Source organism: Lytechinus variegatus, chromosome 3 (assembly GCF_018143015.1).
Source record: "Lytechinus variegatus isolate NC3 chromosome 3, Lvar_3.0, whole genome shotgun sequence".
Lineage (NCBI taxonomy): Eukaryota > Metazoa > Echinodermata > Echinoidea > Temnopleuroida > Toxopneustidae > Lytechinus > Lytechinus variegatus.
Window position 1 is genome coordinate 38,179,625 of NC_054742.1, and position 18,481 is coordinate 38,198,105.

General features: G+C 39.4%; 3 protein-coding genes across 3 annotated transcripts in view; 1 reads left to right on the forward strand and 2 right to left on the reverse strand.

The window, feature by feature from the left end:
- LOC121410956 (general transcription factor 3C polypeptide 6-like) lies at nt 1–12,227 on the reverse strand. Its single transcript, XM_041603365.1, has 5 exons — nt 11,294–12,227; nt 8,706–8,786; nt 8,001–8,097; nt 1,866–1,961; nt 1–598 (listed from the first exon to the last, which is right to left on the reverse strand). Exons 1-5 carry the CDS (start codon nt 11,333–11,335, stop codon nt 531–533), a joined length of 384 nt encoding a protein of 127 aa, XP_041459299.1. The 5' UTR covers nt 11,336–12,227; the 3' UTR covers nt 1–530.
- LOC121410955 lies at nt 2,577–7,186 on the reverse strand. Its single transcript, XM_041603364.1, has 2 exons — nt 5,439–7,186; nt 2,577–3,540 (listed from the first exon to the last, which is right to left on the reverse strand). Exon 1 carries the CDS (start codon nt 7,025–7,027, stop codon nt 5,480–5,482), a length of 1,548 nt encoding a protein of 515 aa, XP_041459298.1. The 5' UTR covers nt 7,028–7,186; the 3' UTR covers nt 2,577–3,540; nt 5,439–5,479.
- The window catches only part of LOC121410954 (glutarate-semialdehyde dehydrogenase-like), a 25,849-nt gene continuing 18,521 nt past the window's right edge, over nt 11,154–18,481 (forward strand). Inside the window, exon 1 of the mRNA XM_041603363.1 lies at nt 11,154–11,376. The gene's annotated coding sequence lies outside the window, so the exon portion shown is untranslated. The remainder of the gene's footprint in view (nt 11,377–18,481) is intronic.

Consider the following 18,481-nt stretch of genomic DNA (forward strand, 5'->3'; position numbering starts at 1 on the left):
TTACTGTAAAATATGTAAAATAAAATAATTAATTTGAAGCATTGCCTGTGATTCAACTTAAGGTAGGTTATTCCACCATTCAGAAGCAGTAGAAATGAAAGATCTGTCACCACATATACTTCAATATTTTGTAAGAGAGTACAGAACTTGTTTTGGGGAACTAATACAGGAGATTGTTGGAATTCATAAAGGAGACTGTTTCATGAAAGTTATCAGCACTGAAAACTTGAAAAGACTCCAACAGTTAGTTACCATACTAACAGACATCTGTGCTACTTGGCCAATCAAAATAAAGTTATACAGGTCTGAAAACCAGTCAGAAAGAGATGAAAATGTTGCTGAAGAGCATCCTAGGAATAGGGAACATGGATGCCTTAGAGCTTTAAGAAGAATAAAGGAGCAAGACCAAGGCCTGATGGGCAGCCATTCACAACAGACTATGATGACAGTCTGTAAAGCCGAGACATGGAGTGACCTAACATCCATCTATTCATCCTGTTGATGCATCAATCGGTAGAGTTTTCCTAGTATCAGGTAGCATCTTCCATCTCGGTTGAATCCTCTGTTGTTGCAGTTTGGTTGCCAGTCACCTCCTTACCTGGATACACAAAAAATAAAAGCCCAAAGGCAAAAATGAATCAAAACCCTAGCCATATCAATGTAATATGATACATCTATTTATTTTGAATAATAATGATCTATCAAAAAAAAAGAACAATGACCTTAATAGGGATTATAACACTTTCCTGATCGACTTTAAAGGAATGTTGCAAAGACTTGGGTTAGTTTTGCCATTTGGGTTGCTATTACTTGGACATTTGTTAGATATTGTATGTAAATAAAAATTCTAGACTTGGGCAGTCAGCTTTTGAATAGAAACAATCATTTCCTTTGTTCCAAGGCACAACCCTTATAGTCGGTCTAGAGGCTTCACGCTACACCATGTATTCTTTTGTGGGCATATGTTTCGACGAGTATACTCTTGTTGTCTTCTGAAGAATGAGCAAATTTTGTAAAGCAGGCAAATTATACTCTATCAAGGTGCCACAACCACCAAAGCACCCCACAAAGTACATGTTTCTGATTGGATTGGCAAAAAATGTCACAGTAGGGTGCACACACCCAAGAATTTGTGGTCTGAATGTGGTCACCAGCTTTTTTTTTTGCGGGGGGGGGGGTGGTTTGTTAATGCAAGAAAGACAATATTTTGACCTTTTTTTTTAATTGAGAATGTACTTTAACTACTTTTCAACTTCTTTGTTTGATCCCGGTGGGTGGGTGTTTCATAAAGCTGTTCATAAGTTAAGAGCGACTTGAACAATGACTGGTGAACCTTTCTTATGTGCAAAATAATCATCAATGAACATTTCATGATGAATTTAATTTACCACAAGAATAGATGCAGTCGTTCTTAAAGACACTTTACTCATGAACGGCTTTATAAAACGGTCACCTGTAAAGTTTTCCGCCTCAATTTTTGGTTGTCTTATAGAAAACTGTTGCTGAATTTGAAACAGAATTATATATCAAAACCTGGACTTAAGATGCATTTTCTGTCTGAAACCACAAACAATATCCTTACATTATTGTTCATGACATACAGTAGCTAATATTACAGTGTTATGAAGAAGAATTAGGAATAACACAAGAAGTGTCAGTATGCCAATTTTTTTACAACATTAAATCTATTAGTACTTCAGATCTGTAATACAGATAAAAAAAATCTTACTTGACAAGAGATCAGATTAATGTCTTGTTTGGGATGTCATGGGTTAGACTCCTCCAATTAAAATTTATGACCCCCTTCCTCCATCTAAATGATCAAGTAGTACAAGAGGTTCAACGCAACCTTCTATGGGTCTTACCGATCGCAATTTCTTTGGGTTGAAGAAAGACTCTTTGCATCTCAAGCATCTTATCCGTAGAGCATTTGTACTTCCAGTCGTTACTTGTTTCATTTTCTAAAAATAAAAATGCATCATCCAATCTCAGAGTATGCTTAGCAATACTTTCTAACCTGCTTGTTTAACTTTTGCATTTCAATATTTAAATCATTTCCAATATCTTTAATAATGAAGAGATTAAACGAAAACTTACCTGTTTGAAGTTTGATCTCCATTTTATGAAGTAGGTGTAGTGAAGAGCTAATGTGAGAAGCCCGCCCCGCGCATGCGCCTTGCCACAATTCAACGTGAGGACAGAGTTTAAAAACCCCACGTAGTGCCCACTGGATTAGTTTTCCAATTCTGGGTAAAATTTCCCATCCACTACGTGGAGGTATATAGTATGTAGGTGTGTGAAGCTATAACCCCTCTTAGACCTTCAGTTAACCTAACATGGGAGGGAGTGGAGGGCACATTAGCTCTTCACTACACCTACTTCATAAAATGGAGATCAAACTTCAAACAGGTAAGTTTTCGTTTAATCTCTTCATTTTATTTCGAACGGTGTACGTTCGATCTAATGTGAGACTTTAAAGTAAACTCTGGCCTCGAAACCATAACTGAAAAGACAAATGTTTGACGTAAAACTCACATGAGCTATTTACAAATCCGTTACTTCATTGGTCGAATCTGCAGTATCCCCTAAGAGCGCAGACACAAACGAGTCAACTTCCTCTACTATTGGCTTGTTATAGAATTCCTGGAATGTTGCTTCTGACCTCCATCCCACATGATGCATAATGTTTTCTACTGGTAAAGTCCTGCCAACTTTAGAGGCAGCAGCAGATCGCGTGGAGTGGGGTTTAAACACCCCAATGTCTATACCTGCTTTAGACATTACTAACTTAAGCCATCTGGCAATAGTATCCCTAGACACACGGCAATGTGGTTTCCGGGTGCTGATAAACAGGTAGGTTTCCTGTCCTCTAAGAGGCCTAGTACGGCCAACATATTCTAACAAATGCGTATAGATGCAAACACGCGAGTCATGTCCATACTTCTTAAGCACTAACTTCTGCCCAGTTTTTCCTGGTTTGCTTGTTTTTAACAGTTCATCTACTGAAAAGGTGACTGCTGAGTCTGTAACATCCATACTGGTGATACTAAGAAGGTGAAGGGTCTGCTGTCGTTGAGCAGACACTAATGCTAAGAGCATGCAAGTTTTCATTGTCAAGTCCTGAAGGGATAAGGACGTCAGGGGCCATAATCCTCGCAAATAAGATAATACAATTGTCACATCCCAAGTTCTTTCATACCTAGGTCTGGGAGGCTTCAAATTAAACACACCCTTCATGAAGCGGGTAACAAGTGGATGTGTACTAAGACTGATACCATCTGACAAAGTCACTGTAGCTGCCAGTGCTGATCTAGCTGTATTAACCGCACTGTATCCTACTCTCTCATATAATGAACTCAAGAATTCTAGCACAGCTATCACAGATGTTTGCACTGAATCAATTTTTCGTGTGCGACAAAAGTCCAACCACTGGTTAATGTAGGTAGCATACTGCTTAGTTGTTGAGGGCCTCCAGGCAGCAAGGATAATGTCTGCAGTCGATCTCGAAAGGCCCTTGTCTTGGAGGTCTTTCCTGACAATCTGCAAGACATAAGGTTTAAACGGTTAATCAGTGGGTGACTGTCCCTGGTATTTGGGAGAGTAATCAAGTATTTTCCCTTTGGAAGAATGATGGGCTTACTGATGAGCATTGTCAGCAATTTCCCAAACCATGGCTGAGTGGGCCATCTAGGCACTATCATCATGACTTCACATTCATCAATTTCTATTTTTTGCAAACACTTTCCAATTAAACAAAAAGGTGGGAAGGCATAGAGCAACTTCCCTTGTTGCCAAGTGATAGAGAAAGCATCTGTGCCCACTGCACCTGGGTCTGGGAGCCATGAAACATACTTCTCAACTTGAGCATTAAGGCGTGTTGCAAATAGATCAATCTCTGGCCTACCATGGATATCACACAATTTCGAAAAAACATCTTTATCTAATGTCCACTCCAGTTGGTCATTGAAATTACGTGACTTTTTGTCTGCTATAGTATTCATCACACCCGGCAAGTGTTTAGCTGAAACTGAGATATCTCTCTCAATACACCAGCTCCAAAAAACCTTAGCAAGTTCGTTACATGATGGGGATTTCATTCCACCATAATTGTTTATGTAGGCAACTGCCGTGACATTATCTGACTCCAAAGACACATGTATGTTCTTTTTATTGGAACAAAATGATTGCATAGCTAGGAAGGCTGCCTTTAATTCTAAATAGTTAATCTCATTATTCTGTGCTCTGATCTCTTCTTGAGCATTCCAACGTCCTCCCACATGGACCGAACCATTAGATGCACCCCAACCTAAACCAGAGGCATCACTTGTGATATGCATAGCCGGGGCTTGCTTAGAGATTCGTGATTTTGAGCATTGAATGTTTGAGATCCACCACCTCAAGTCATCCTTAGCAGCCCTTGACAGGGTCATATCGCGGTCATAGTGACCTTTATTGAGCTTAAGTGCTTTTTGTTTCTCTCTCTCAAGCTCTCGGTAATGTAGCTGACCAAATTGAACACCCGGAAAAGCTGCAACAAGCTTTCCAATTACTGTAGACACAAAACGTATTGTTACTGTGCCGGATGATAGTAGTTGGGAACACAAAAGGCTAATTTCTTGAGTCCTTCTCTCTGTCAGCCTGACACACATGCTTTGAGAGTTCAGTATACAACCTAAAAATGTTATTTCTTGTACAGGCTTCAGGATTGACTTTTGGGGGTGGATGACAAAGCCTAGGTCAGATAATATTTGGGCTGTGTCTCTTACAGCTTCTTGTGCTGCTTGGCTTGAATTGGCAACTATCAACGTATCATCAATATAGGCTACTACACTGTGCCCTTTGCACCTCATAACTGACAAAGGAGGTTTTAGGAGTTTTGTAAATATCCTTGGCCCTGAACTGAGCCCATTTGGGAGTGATTTAAATTGCCATAAATCTTTGTTCCAATAGAACTTAAGATATTTCCTATGATGCACAGCAATAGGCACAGAGTAATATGCATCCTTGAGGTCTATTGAAGCTAAGAAGCAATCTGATCTCAGTAATTGGAGTGCAGTCTCTAGAGTATCCATCTTAAAATGATGATATTCTAAATGATCATTCAATCGTGACAAATCTAAAATCATCCGATGGCTACCATCTTTCTTAGGCCTTGTAAATATATTGGAGATGAATTCTCCTTGCTCATTCACAGATTTTTCAATCACACCTTTGCTCTGAAGACGATCAATTTCAAGAGTTACGGCCTGTTTTTCCCTTTCATCTAATTTATATGGATAAGGAATATGATCTTGGACTGGTGGTCCATTTTCATTGAACTCTAATTCATAACCAGAGACTGTTTTAAGAATATTACTGTCAGAAGTGATTGCTTTCCAAGCTTCAATATGACTCCTCAAACGTCCACCAATCTGCTCAAAAACTGAACATTCACTTACTTGTGATATGTGTTGTCTTGCTTGCCCTTCTGGCATGTCTTCTACCGTCTCTCTGGATTTGGGTAGGTTGAGGCTGGCTTGCCCCGCTTGGGTTTCATGGGGCGGTGACCCCTGGTTGGTGCTTGCTGGAACGGGGCGGCAAACTGCCCCTGCCTTCCGCCTAAAAAAGGCTGGTGTCCCAAGCTTGAACTTGAAGATGACACCCATCCAGCATCCTGGTATCTCTGGCTGGGTTTAGCATACGGCTTTGCAAAAGGCCTGGCAAATCCTCCAGCTGCAACCGGCCCTTGACTGGGATTGGTTCGATATCGATGCTTCCGCATCACTCCCACTGCCTTTTGTTCTTCATCCATTTCCTTTATGGTCCTGGAAAGTTCATCTCCGAACAACCACTGCGTGGTTTTTACAGAGGGTTTGCACAAGTAAGTGTATCTAGGGTGCAATTCCGGTTTGATAAAATTTTTACGGAGCTGGTTTAGTTCGAAATGTGCATTCCCTAACAATGCCACGGCATCTTGTTGGGTTTCATTCAGCTCAGGCACGTCCTTTAAGGAGTTCATAAGAGCAGTAATCCCTTTAACTAAAGGCCTCTGGCACCTCTGAATTTTCATATCAAGTGTACGGGCATGAGGACGCAGATTATCCCAAACCAACGGGTTAACTCGAGGAACTAGCAGGTGAGTGGAGTTAGCAGGTCTCATATACTTCTCGCATGTCCCTGCCAAATATTTTTCCTCGAGTGGGTGTGTAAGAAGAAAATCAACACTTCGTGCGTGCTCAGATCCGAGAACGTCGCCTACCTCAGCAGAGACAGCGAACCTAGAAGCGAACCCAATTTCTTCCTGACCTTCATCAGTTTGCAGGGTATTAGCATCAGTTACATGTTTAGTCAGTCTTCGTTTCTTGGCAACTTCAACCTGCTGATCTGGAGCAGTGTCAACCGGCTGCATAGTTTCAGAGGATGCGTAAGTAGGAGAGTCTGGGTACCCCATCTCTATATCTACGTCCATTTGAGTAGATCTATCATAATCATAATCATGTTCTCCATAGTCTGCATGTTCATAAACATCCCCATAATCATATTCTTCAGGGTCATAATCACGCGTATGATCCCGCTCAAACCTGTGAGTACGTGCACTGCCTGCACCACCAGGCCTAAATCTAGATTTTTGTTTATCACTCTGAGTCTGAGGTTTTGTTTGTGACTGTGAGCACAAAGTCTCTAACATAGACTTGATCTCTATCCGCTCCTCCCGGGAGCGTTTCAACTCCTCCTCAAGTTTTCCCATCCTGCTTACCAAACTTATATTCTTAGTTTTCTTCATACCTGGCTCCGCGGAACCGGTACTTGCCGTACCGGGCGAGCTTGAGCTCCCTCCCTTGGCGGCAGCGGTAGCTGTAGCGGCGGCTGTAGTCCCGGGCGCACCCGAAGCTCCGGCGGAGGACCCGCTCACGGCGTGGTCCCGAGAAACAATGCCTGACCCCGCAGGATCGACAGACAATTTCTTCTTTTGGCTTGGGCCCGCAGGCTCGCCAGTTTTCCTCTTTGTGCAGGAGCCCGCAGGCTCCACTTTCTCCGAATCCTTCATGATGTTTTGGTCGAAAAAGGAGAAATTTTCTGAACTTTTGTAGGTCCACAGATCTTCAAAAGTGTAGTGGCAAACGCAAAAACGTAGCGAAAGTGGCAAGGCGCATGCGCGGGGCGGGCTTCTCACATTAGATCGAACGTACACCGTTCGAAATAAAATAAATATCTTAAAGGGGAAGTTCACCCTGAAGAAGACTTTGTTGTAAAAATAGCAGAAAAAATAGTAAAAAATATTGGTGAAGGTTTGAGGAAAATCCGTTAAAGAGTAAGAAAGTTATTAGAGTTCAAAGTTTTGGATTTGTGACATTATAAACGAGCAGCTGCCCCATGTGTTATGTAATATAAAACGCATGAATTTCAAATTTTATATGGTTCCTGATGACTTGATTTTGGTTTCTATTCATGATCGGGTGTGAAATGATTTGTCTATTGATATACAAAAGGTACAGTAAAAACCATTTTCAATTTTCTGAGAAAATGACATTTCATTGATTTTTTACCATTCGCTATGTAGGAATGCTGCTCGCATATGACGTCACAAATCAAATAATTGAAATTCTAATAACTTTTTAATTATTTGATGAATTTTTCTCAAACCTTCGGCAATATTTTTCATTATTTTTTCTGTTATTTTTACAATAAACTTTTTGTCAGGGTGCACTTCCCCTTTAAATCTTCAGATCTATCATGCTTTTCTACTAATTAAATTATAATGAAGGAAATTTCATATTTAAATGAAATTGGAATGTGACATCTAGACTCTGGTAAAATGCTCCATTCTTTAATTCATTAAATAACTTTTCAATTGAGACCCAGATGATCAGTGTGCTTGGTATTGGATGAAAAGTTGGGTTTTATAATTTTACCAACTGAGCTTATCAAAGCCTATCTGAAATTTTTGTAAATATTTCACTTCAGATCTCAAAGTTGGGTTTCCTTTGTCTTGATCCACCTTGTATAGCTTGTATGCCTACCTTGTTCAAAGAAGACTGCTGTACCAATATTCTTCTTGTATTCACCTTTGAAGATGTAATTTCCAATTTGTAATACAGGATTTTCTGTTCCCAGGCCCTAGAATGCAGTATAATTAATCAAAGTTTAATTTCTAATCTTAATTTTCTTAAGATGAGTGTAGATCAGAGGAAAAAAAATGAATGATACTTGCTACCATTTTATGAGACTGATAAATACACTCCTTCAAGTAGTGTATATTCTAATGCATCTTAAGTATGGTTTAAGAGTTACAGGTGCCTTAGATGTCTACAGGGTAAATTCTTAATTACAACTTTAATCAAGCGTAAAGAGAATAAAAATGAATTTTATAAAAATCATTCATTTCCTCAGTTTTTTTAAGAGACTTAGTTATATTTGCTTGTTTATTAAATGAACTGAAATGGGATCCAGCTCTTGTAATAAAATGAATCGTGTGAAAGGAAAAAGAAAAAACAGAATGGTGAAAGTGTGAAATCAATTGACTGGCAATAATAATGGCTGTTTAAAAAGTGAGATAAGGCTCTGCATTTGCACTATGCACTCATTTTATTAAAGCAATCAAGGATATAGAAGGTATATCATAAGCCCCCACTCAAATGCATTAAATCATAAAACTATCAGAGAAAAATCATATCGATCATGATATCATTTTACAAGCTTTACTAATAATGATGTAAAAATCTTACCAAAAACTTGCAAACTTTGTCTGACTTTGCAAAATACTGGTAATCAAGCACTCCAGTCAACTCAATCAAAACAAGATGCTCCTGAAAATAATCAATAAAAAATAGAAGTATTCACACAATTTTCATCCACTTAAATGACTGTCTGCACTCCTAAAATTTGACTTCAAAATAAGCATGCCTTTATAAATAAGAATTACCTGACATAATTACATAAAACACAGAGCGTCATTGATTATAAGAAGACCTCTAGCAGTCTCGCCTGTAAATATGATTTAATGTTCACTCAGGTCTCTAGCTCTGTGTTAATGGAAAGTGCAAAATCATGCATCAACTTTTTTAATATAGTCTACATCATGATCATGAAAAACATTTAAATCATGATGGAACAAGAAAAGTGGCTGATCGATATACCAAGGGTGCATGCACAAATTTGGCTGAGTCTATTTTGCGCATGCTCCCTCGGTATATCAATCGGCCAGTTTTGTTTGTAATTCTGAAAGTGAATGAACGCGGCCTTTCCCCCCATTTTTGAGGGTCTGGCTACTGACTCAATGTCGGGCTTCATGCTGTCCGTTAGAACTTTACATTTTAGAATTGAGATGGGGTACCGTAAACCTGGGTTTTAGGGGACTAAATTATAATATCACACTAAATTGGTCGCTAATAACTTCATTCAACTCATCCCAGCTTATTACATTACCAAATTATTTCCACATACCCCCCAAACTATTTTTTTTTCTGTGTGTGCAAAATAACCCCTAAACAAGTTTTTCGCAGGCCTTATTTACACATTTTGGCCACTAAATAAGATGTCGCCAGAATATGACCCCGGGAAAAAAGCTTGGGGAAAAACATACCTAAACACATTTGGCTAGTCTTTAAGAAAAAAAGGCTTTGGAAAAAAATACCCTAAATACATTTGACCCTGCGATTGACAATTGACCATTCTTGGAAAGCGCCGTGGTGTAGCGGTTCTGACTCTCGCCTTGTAATCAGAGGGTCGCGTGTTCGAATCCCACCTTGGCCTAGCATCCTTTGACAATTTGCCACTCTCCACCCAGGTGTTAAATGGGTACCCAGTAGGATGCCTAGCAATTGAGTCTTGTTACTCTTGTTGGAATGCTCGTTCCCATGTGCGCTATATAAATGCGGAATAATATTATTTCGAAATCACCCTTTTTCTTGAAAGTCGGTGTTTTTGATACTCTTAACAAGTGCATGCGCAGCCCACTTACATGTGCACTTATTGTGTACAGCATTATATTTGACTCAGTATATAATGCATAGTGGGTATATACAAGTGCCGGGGAGGGGACCCCCATTTTTACACTCAAGTTCCGTTCCAAGGCATAGCATTTTTGTCATATTGAGAAAAAGAACAAAGAAAGACGATCCAAAGCATAGCATTTTCTTCTTATCGGGGAAAAAAGAAAGAAATCCGCTCCAAAGCTTTGCATATTTTCGTTACGATGTTCCAGCCTTATTGATCTGCTACAATGAGCTGCAATTTTGGTGAAAAACGGCCGCAGAGCGCTGTCCGACCATCGCATAGATCTGCGCTAGCGCACCCGTGCCACCGGGCAAGCTGCATGCACGTGTGCCAGTCCCATAGGAATGAATGCGCAATCACACACAAGCGACCCGTTCCAAGGACCCCGTTTTCACAAACATTTGTCGTTCCGAGGACCCTCCTTTTTACAATAAGCCGCTCCAAGGCCCCCATTTTTTGTCTCGCCTCCAGCACATACCCACTACCTTTTTGGTCGAGTGCCCCCCTGGCACACCCCCCCCCGTGGGTACTGCCGCCACCCCCCTCTGGCATGGGGAGGTGGGTTCGGGAAGGGGCCATCAACAGAGCTACCAAGTCTCACGCATTATGAGACTCAAGCATTTTGGACTCTTGTTCATACCCTCAAATCTCTGTCTCACGCAACTATCACAGCCTATCCCCATATACATTGTACACAATGTCTAAGTAGGATCTCACTCAGATTCACAGAAAATCTCAGGCATAGCTGGCCTTTGAACTTGGCATTTCTGCATCAACAACAAATGGCGGTGTGTAAGTTTGGTGAATTTAGAGGCCGGAGGCCCTGGCTTACAGGTGCAAATGTAAAAAAAACTGTAAAAAAAACCAGAAACTACCAACAACATGCCATGGCTAATTGGAATCTAGAGCCAGTAAGCCTTGTGATTATTGTGAATGCAAAAATAGTCTCTCTTGATCCCCATACTTCCTATCCTATGCATATTATATTTGGGGGGCTCACTTTGATGATTTTTGCAGAAATCACACAGCACTGGCATGTAACACCAGACCTAATCACTATCTACAGTCCCATACGTGATATATACTGTCCCCTTATCCCTAACCTTGGGAGCTCGCTTTGCGGATCGAGGGAACTCTGTGGCTTACGGTACCTTATCCCAAGTCCCCCGCGCATCCCGTTGCCAATTGAGCAATTGCAATTGTATTATGGCCGTTGTTCTGCATTCACCTCATACGGGTGGACCGTGGTTAGCTGAATAGCTCTTTGAATTAGCTTGCCAACCAGCTTCCAAAATTAAATTTTGACAAGCATACCCACCTCTTCAACCAATTCACCATCACGAGCATTGGAATTCGCCATTACAACGGAGCTAACTTGGATTTGGAGATAAATTAGGCAGAGTAAGTTGTGGGTAAATTGTTCCTCTCAATTCTAATTCTCTAACGCTACACGTCGCTCGTATCGGGATATGAATATGAATCGGAGATCGAGAAAGATCCATAGAGATGTATATTATTAATATACATCTCTATGGAGAGATCGTTACAGGTGGTGACCTGATTTGAATAGTGGTGATGATGCTGAAGCGAAGGCCTGATGGATAGATAGCCAATGATGAGGGGAATGATGACTGTGTGTCCATAAATAGACTGCAGAGATTTCGGTGGAGATGATGATGCTGTGGAGATGAAGAATGCATGCCGTAACATAAGTGTTGGTGATGTTGGTGCTGGGTGTTTAGTGGAATGCGATCTTGATCATAGCATATCACAGTAATCATCAGAGTATAGGCCTATCTACATGGAAAAAAATAAAATCATGATTTGTGGGAATACTTTTATGTACAAAAGATAAGGTAGAATACTATTTTGAAAAGATAAAGAAACGACCAAGGTGACCAGCACCAGATTTTCTTGCTTGCAGTGGTGATGACTGACTGACGAGTGGATACCATGCGTGACCATGGGGTTTGAACCGGGGGTTTAAAAAAGAACCCTAAACAAGTATTTTCCATGTTCTAAAAATGCAAGTTTTGGCCTGTGAAACCCTACCCTTACACGTATTGGGAACAAAACGGTACCCTTGACAATTAGTGTTCCCTTAGTGGACCCCGGTAATTGACCCCTAAACAGGATGTCTTCATTGTTATGTCACGGACTCGGCTTTACCTTCCCTTAGCTCGATCACACCTCGTGCAAATCGGACCCTAAACACGATTGAGGCAAAAAGTACATCCGTTAAAATAAAGTATTTGAGTATTTTCATACCCTCGCAAATTGGACCGCGCTAAACACGTAGTTTTCCTAGCGAAATATATGTACCCTTTTTTCACTATTTTAGTGTTTTTGCCGGTGTTTTTGACACCCTTAATACGTTATACGCACGTAACGTGCCCTATCTTGAAAAAGTGGTCACGCATGGTATTCCCTCGTCAGTGGAAATGCCCCGGTCCCGGGGTTAGCCCCTGGTTTTATCAATCAGATTTAATAGAAAGCGAATCAGTGAATGTCTCATTCTTCTTCTTCTTCTCCTTCTTCTCCTTTATCTCCTCGGTCTTCTTCTTCCTCTTCCTTTTCTTCTAATTTTTCCTTATTCTTTTCTTGCTTCATCATTCTTCTTTAGCTTCTTCTACTTTTGAGTCCTTCTCCCCCTTCTCCTTTTACTCCTTTATCTCCTTTACATGCTCAAACAAAATTTGCAGAATCAGAATGATGAAGATCGATATTCTGATGGAGGCAAATTATTATTACTTTTATCGGACGGATAATGGTGCATCGGAATTACTAAATGTAATAAAGTATGGACTGTGGACTCTGTGATGAACGCCATCTTTTGGTACCTCCCCCCCCCACACACACACCATGCCGGTAACCCATTTTTGTCGGCGGATTGTTTACACAAAAGCAGATGAATCAACATCAATTCTATCCTGTACTCTTCGCTCGTTCGCCAAAGATCGAGGCGTATGGAACGTGGGAAACTAGAAATAACGATCGGGATATGAGCACACAAATCATTACAGGATTGGTGGATTATGTTATTCAATAAAATATTCATGGTTTTACGTATATGTAGGTCTGATGAAAGTTTATCTTAAAAATGATCTTAATAAAGCATTTCGGATATGAATTAAGTATCCATATTAATTTATTTGTATTTTATTTCCGTATTTCACAACATAATTAGCATCCCTATATAATGTACACAGAGGCGTCGATCCTGGGGGGGGGGGGGCAGGGGGAGATCACCCCACCCAATATTGGTGGGCAAACATATCGTTTTGCCCCCCCCCCATAATTCCGGATGTGCAAAAAAAATCTTAATGTAACACAGAAATCGGCAAGCGAGATTGAGATACACAACTCGTTCTTAATTTAAGATCATGCTCAAAATGTCCGCTTTTCAGATTGAAATATAAAAATTTTCAGCTCGCGCTCTCATCATTTCTTTAGCAAAACCCATACTTTTCATAATTAGATAGGTGAATAGAATGTCCCGTTTGCAGTTCTAAACCTCAAAAGAACTTTTGTTGGATATATATCTTGTTCTTTACTAAATTTAACTGTCAATTTTTTCAGATCGAAATATTGAAATTTTCAGCTCCCACGCTTCGCGCTCGCCTCTATCATAAAAATGCTTAGAATATCAAGCTTTCAGGTCAGAATATAAAGAAATTTCGACTCTCGGCACTCGCATTATCTGTGTAGTGAGATATGTTTCCTCCTCATGAGTTATTACAATAAACTGTCCAAAACAGGAACACCTGTTTTCAGGTCAGTATACGAAAAAATTCAGCTTAATTGCGCTCGCATTATTTGTTAATGAGATATGTGTCTCTTTCTCATGAGTCATATATATAATATGTGCATATATATATATATATATATACAGTGCGTATCAAAAAAAGTTTACACTTTGAAAAAGCTCTGGGAATTTAAAAAAATACAACATGTGGGTAATTTTTTCACATATAATCTTGGGTTTGGGTCTCATCTATCCAATGAAAGTAAAAGTTTTGACAGAATGTTACACTTGAGTGAGCACTGTCCATTTTTGTAAAGCTCGCAGAAATCTGTTTGCGCAGAAATGCTCGCTTTCACACAGTGTCAAGGGGAAAGGGCGAAATCAAACTTACCCTGAGATACATTTTTCCAACATTTCCCTTGCACTTTTAGTCAGTAAAGATAAAACAGATGGTCGCATTTCATAAGTTGGGTATGCAAAAAAGGTGGCGTATGAACAATTTTCCACACAGTGCCATGGATAAATTGTTGCTACATCACAGCATCTTGACCAAATTTATTGAGTAATATCTCATTTTGAAGCTAGAACTATAGGCTAAATATATTACTTTGAATTAGATCAATACAATATCAGGAACAAAAATTATAGCACATTAAGTTTGAAGTAACAGGGGTGGCGGAGCCGGTGGATGCGGTAAATGATAAAATATTAATTAAACCTAATTAACAACTTACTATAATACGTAATATGACTGATATCCTCATATTTCTGGGCGTTTTAAAGCAGGGAACAACTAAATGTCATAAAAATTTGATAATTTTGAAAATATGCAGCAATGGAATACATGTGTATGTCAGCTCTGATCTGCAACCTTATCAATTAGTAAACCGGAGAGATTTGGTTAATTATCTAATTTGTAATCTTAATTTTTAGTACAAATGTTGTGTATCATTGCAACAAACATTTCTACCCATGATGTTGTCATTTTGCCAAGCATACAAACACAGTGACAGGTATTTTGGGGGCAAAAATGTGAAATTAAGTACTGTTAATTAATTAGTATAATTAACATGCATAAAATAATAGATAATTTTTTTATATTTGGTACAGATTTAATCATTGATGTTTTAAGATTATAACTGCAAAATACTAGGGTGATCCAATGTTGCATTAACTTTTGACACCATTTTATGTGCAGCAGGTCCAATTTGAGAAAAACGCATTTCAAAATTCACATTTACATTGACATCTATGTTATAATTAACTGTTAATTAGTCATTTTAAGGAAAAATAATGGTATTCGAGACTTAAAACTTTTTTTCATTATTTAGAGAATGGTAATAGCTATAACATATCAAAAAATGAAAATTTTGACCACTTTTACCCTTTTCGCGAAATTGGACCACCTTATGACATGCGACCAGGTGGGTGTTTCATTAAGTTGTTCGTAAGATAAGAGCGACTTTAAGAACGACTGGTGATCCTTTCTTTTGGTAGATGGTATACACCATTGGCGATGGTTTAGCGCGTAAGAAAGGTTCACCAGTCGTTCTTAAAGTCGCTCTTAACTTACAAACAGCTTTATGAAACAGCCCCCGGATACATTCAAGCATTTTAAAACAAATTTGCCATCACTCACTCACTATTTCTTTTGTATTTTATTATAAGAAATATACAATATTCAAATTTTCTCCTCCTTTTCTTTTCCTGTGAAAAATGTTTTATTTCTCCCTGAACATGTGGAATTATCATTGTTTAACATTTCCTTTAAGGGGTATTCGTAATAGTCACTTCTTAGCTTTATTCATATAAATCAACATAGATATATGATATCATAATCCTTATTTGAATAATGCAATCGCGAGCGCGAACATTTTTTTTAACTTTCTGGACAATGTAATCATGAAAAGATGTATGCAACTGGATAAATCTACGAATGCGAAGCGTGAGCAGAAATTGTTAATACACGCTTTGAACTGATCAGAAAGGTATACCCTTAACAGGTATTGGAAACAAAACGATACTCTTGGCAAGTATTCCCTGAAATGAACCCCTAAACAAGTACAGCGATATATTGTTGTCACGGGTCTGTCGATCGTCGGTTTTACCTTTACACACCGTTTGGTTTCGTATACGGCCCCACCTTTGACAACTCGCGCAAATCGGACTGTAAACACGTAGTGTTGGTTTGAGACGCCAATACTTGTTAAGGGGTGCATTTTCAAAATATAGAAAATACGTGTTTAGGGTGCTTTTCGAAACCCCATGGTCGTGCATGGTATCCACTCATCAATGGAAGTGCCCCCCCCCCCCGGGTTGAACTGAAAGGAGCAGGGGACATCTGCCCCTTAAAATTACCCGCAGGAAAAAATGTCAATTTTCCAAAATGAATTATGAGGTAGCAATAATATTGGATTTTTTTCAATCTCTGCATTTTTGTTTCTGAAATTTATTCTCTTTATAATTTTATGCATTCCATATTGTAAAAATAATTCCTTTTCTATTTGTTTAATTTTTACAGCCCTTAAAGGGCACAGAGCAGTATGGAAGCTTAAAAGTGCCACCGAGATGTTGAGATAATTATCTTGGGAAGTCGACATCTTGATAGCAAAAGATAAGATGACAATTTCCTGGATCTCATCATGTCAACATCTTTTAGAAGAGATGATGAGATGACAAGATCCTGGATCTCATCATGTTGACATCTTGTAGAAGAGATGATGAGATGACAAGATCCCAGATCTCATCATGTTGACATCTTGTAGAAGAGATGATGAGATGACAAGATCCCGGATCTCATCATGTTGACATCTTGTAGAAGAGATGATGAGATGACAAGATCTCAGATCTCATCATGTTGACATCTTGTAGAAGAGATGATGAGATGATAAGATCCCGGATCTCATCATGTTGACATCTTGTAGAAGAGATGATGAGATGACAAGATCCCAGATCTCATCATGTTGACATCTTTTAGAAGAGATGATGAGATGACAAGATCCCGGATCTCATCATGTTGACATCTTGTAGAAGAGAAGATGAGATGAAAAGATCCCAGATCTCATCATGTTGACATCTTTTAGAAGAGATGATGAGATGACAAGATCCCAGATCTCATCATGTTGACATATTTTAGAAGAGATGATGAGATGACAAGATCCCGGATCTCATCATGTCAACATCTGTTAGAAGAGATGATGAGATGACAAGATCCCGGAACTCATCATGTCGACATCTTTTGAAAGAGATGATGAGATGACAAGATCCCGGATCTCGTCATGTCGACATCTTTTAGAAGAGATGATGAGATGACAAGATCCCGGATCTCGTCATGTCGACATCTTTCAGAAGAGATGATCAATTGACAAGATCCCGGATCTCGTCATGTCAACATCCTTTTGAAGAGATGATTAGATGTCAAGATCCCAGATCTCGTCATGTCGACATCTTATAGAAGAGATGATCAGATGACAAGATCTCAGATCTCATCATGTCGACATCTTTTAGACGAGATGATCTGACAAGATGCTTGCACCTGCACGCATTAACACTGGCAGGAAGTTGGTTGGATATTCGACTTTCGATATTCAAACTGTGAAGATGGTTCGATATTCAAACGCGTGTGAATTTGGTTAGTTGTTGATATTCAAAATTAGGGGCTTTCAAAGCTAAATAGGTGGTTTAACATGTGCAGCACATCTCGGGCAACCATAAATACACTGGCTTGCTCTAGTACGAGGACATTTAGGGGACAAGGTCAGTGAATAAAAGGGCATGAGATTTTTAATTTTTGATTTTTTTTCGAGGGACCCCTAGGGATATCCCGACGGCTTAGCCAGGGTAGCCACGTATCTTGACTTGTAGAACTCGACTCGGGCAACCAGACAAACACTAGCTTGACCCTGCACATGCACATTTAGTGGGCTCAAATTAACAAAATTAAAGGGAATAAAGAGCTATTTAGAGCATTTTTTTTTTAATTTAAAAAAGTATATTTTTCAAGGGTCCCCCAGAGATATCCAACGGCCTAGCCGGGGCAACCAGGCATCCTTACTTGTAGAACTTGACCCGGGCAACCAGATTTGCACCAGCTTCATCTGGCGCATGCAAATTTTGGGGGCTCAAATTAACAAAATTAAAGGAATATAGGGCTATTTCAAGCATGGGGAACCACGGTCCTGACTTTTGCCCCCATCCCTTGGTACCGCCAATGGGTACAGTAAAAAAACAAGGAAAGAAAGGGGGGGGGAGAGAAAGGATAGGGAGAACGGATGGGTTGATCGTATCATTGTATGAACAGGATATTTTATAATCATGCCCCACGCATAAGGGCGAGGCTCAATGCGTGATAAGGACAAAAAAGAGGGGTCACACCATGGCGCACGCAACAAAAATTTGCTTAATAATAAATCTCAGACGAGCGAAGTGAGCGAGACAAAAAATAACCTTTAACTTTGAGATTGATTTTGACATGGTATGCAGAAAAAAAACATTTTGGGGCCGGGGGTGATGACACACAATTTTTTAATAATCGAGCGAGAAGCTCGAAAATGTAGTCCATACTGAATTGAAAAGGGACCTGTTAAGGATTAGCTGTTTGCATTGATTGGGTCATGAAGATGATCTCACCAAATAAATAATGCAAGCGCGAAGCGCGAGCTGAAAATTTGTGATATCCGAGATGATACCTGGACGTTCTAAGCACTTTTTGTAATACTAATCATGAACTGAATGGCTTTCTAATTAGCTGAAAATATTTCA